Below are 2,328 nucleotides of genomic sequence, written 5' to 3' on the forward strand. Positions count from 1 at the left end.
CGCCCGCCTTTTGCCCATTCGCCTGTTGCCCTGCCCCCCCCCCGCAGAGTGAGCGCCGTGCCACATCGGGTCGCCGGCTCGGCGGGCCCCGCATGCCAGATATGCCCCTGACACGGCGCAGGAGGCGCCGGCGCCAGTTTGGGTGGCCTGGCACCAGGTCGATCGGCCACCTGCCAATCATATGGCCTCCTTAGAGGGCAGGACTGCCGGAGCCACCGCGCCCGGCCCACAACCACACCCGGCAGCGTGGCTGGGCATGATCCATATGCCAACGCCACCGCGGGCCAGGCCGCCGCGCGAGGGGACAGAGAGTCAGGGGGGGGGCGGGGGGGCGGGGGGGCGGGGACAGAGCGCCGGAGATCGCCCCAGTCGGTGAAAAAATCCGCAAGTCCCGACCACGGGCGCCCAAGCCATGGGGAGGGCAGCCAGGCCCGACGGGCTGGGCGGAGGGCCCCACTGGGAGGGCTCCACCGGGCTGGACAGGCGAAAAGGGCCCCATGGCCTGGCCTCCCCGGTGCCGGAGGCCGACACCCCAGCACCTACCCGCAGCCACCGCCCCCCACTCCTTCCTTTTTCTCCATCCGCACACACGCACGCACCCGTGTCCGCCCGCGCAGCGCCCCCCTGCGCAGCGCCTCCGCGAGTTCCGAAAGTATCCCGCCGCCTCGCCTCCGGGCTGCTTCTTCCCTCTTCCCTTTCCTCTGCTCCTCCTCCCCCCTCCCCCGCCCCACCCCCCACCCCCGGACGCCCTTTCGCAGAACACCCAACATGAGCGGGCTTATGCAGGCTGTGTCTCGCCTTGGACCCGGGCGCTCGGCGCCCCCGGCTCTGAATATGGCAGCTTACTTCGCCACGGCGGACGCCCGGCGCAATTACTCCGGAGCAGCCCCCACGCGCCCCTCTTTTGCGCGCCCGCAACAGCACCGCCTCCGCGCGCAGTACCACACCTCGAACGCGCAGCGCAGTGCCGCGCCGAATCCCGCACCAACCCCGACCACCGGCGCCGCCGCCGGTGCTAGCACCATCGACGCTGCCGCGGCGATGGCGCCCCCGTCGCCACCGCCCTCCGGCGAGCCGCCGCGCCATCCCCGGCCCGGCATCGGGCGAAACCTGGTCAACCGGGCCACCGAGGCCGCCAATCGCGCCAAGCACAGCACCATGCAGCGCGCGCACCAGGCCAGCGCCGATGCCATGATCCGCGCCCGGTTCGTCGGGCAACAGGTCCGTCGCCAGACGCACTCGCTGTCCGACCTGGCCCGGTGGGCCCGGCGCAGTGTCCCCATGCCGCAGGAATTGCGCCAGCGGATGTCCATGCTGGCGGCGCCGCGCTTGTCGACGGCCACCCCCCTGGAGCAGGCCCTCCGGTGGCCGGTGGGCCTGGGCGGCACCACTCGGATACGCCCCGACCCCATGGGCCACCCGGGGCCCCTCCTCCGGGGCCAGCTTCGGGATCTGGTGGACTACCACATGCGACATGCCCCGGCCGGGGCCCGGGCCCCGGCCATCATCGAAACCTCGGTCACCGCCGCCGCGGCCGCCGTCATGGAAGAGCTCGAGCAGCGCATGAAGCGCACCGAGGCCCAGACCTCCCCGCCGGAGGGGAGCGTGTCTCCCGGCCCGGGGCTCACCCCTTTGAGCACCGATGTCATGACCCTGCCGAATGCCATCTCCCTGGCTCGCATCCTCGTCACCCCGGGCATCGGCTACCTGGTGGCCACCAACCAGCTGGGCTTGGCCCTGGTGGCCACCGCCCTGGCCGGGGCGTCGGACTTCCTGGATGGCTGGCTGGCCCGGCGTTCCGGCAAGTCCACTGTGCTCGGCTCCATCTTGGACCCCTTCGCCGACAAGCTCCTCGTGTCGACGCTGACCATCTCCCTGGCGATCAACGGTGCGTATGCCGACATGCCTCCTGCCCCGGGGCCCGAGCATGCCATCCACGCGCCACGGTGTCCTCGCCCCTCCCGGGGCCCCTGCTCTCTGCCTTTTCCCTGCCACTCATCCCTCCCCCCCCCCCTACCCCCATTCGCAACCAATGCCTCGCCCCTCTCCGGCCCTCCCTCCTCCGCCTTCCCCTTGGTCGGTCCCCACATTGCCCAGGCCTCCTGCCAACATGGCTGCTGGTGCTGATTGTTGGGCGGGACCTGGGGCTCATTCTGTCGGCCGGCTGGGTCCGGTACATCTCCCTCCCGGGTGAGCTGACCTTCAAGCGGTACGTGTCCGGCCGATCGCCAAAGCCCCTCGCCCCCCTCCTCATGCCTCCTCTTTCGCCATTCTCCCAAGCCCGGCCACCGCGTTTTCCAATTGCGCCTGGGCAGGACATTCCCCCCC

General features: G+C 71.6%; 2 protein-coding genes across 2 annotated transcripts in view; one reads left to right on the forward strand and one right to left on the reverse strand.

Moving 5' to 3' along the window:
* Positions 1-768: 768 nt before the first annotated feature.
* H696_00790 (hypothetical protein) lies at positions 769-2,194 on the forward strand (the record flags this gene model as incomplete). Its single annotated transcript, XM_009494675.1, has 2 exons — positions 769-1,946; positions 2,098-2,194. The coding sequence occupies 2 exons, from the start codon at positions 769-771 to the stop codon at positions 2,192-2,194; spliced, it is 1,275 nt and encodes a 424-aa protein (XP_009492950.1).
* Positions 2,195-2,250: 56 nt separating this feature from the next.
* The window catches only part of H696_00791 (hypothetical protein), a gene marked incomplete at both ends in the record, with an annotated part of 617 nt that continues 539 nt past the window's right edge, over positions 2,251-2,328 (reverse strand). Inside the window, one exon of the mRNA XM_009494676.1 lies at positions 2,251-2,261. Within this exon, the coding sequence (XP_009492951.1) occupies positions 2,251-2,261 (11 nt within the window). The remainder of the gene's footprint in view (positions 2,262-2,328) is intronic.

Source organism: Fonticula alba (assembly GCF_000388065.1).
Source record: "Fonticula alba strain ATCC 38817 unplaced genomic scaffold supercont2.1, whole genome shotgun sequence".
Lineage (NCBI taxonomy): Eukaryota > Rotosphaerida > Fonticulaceae > Fonticula > Fonticula alba.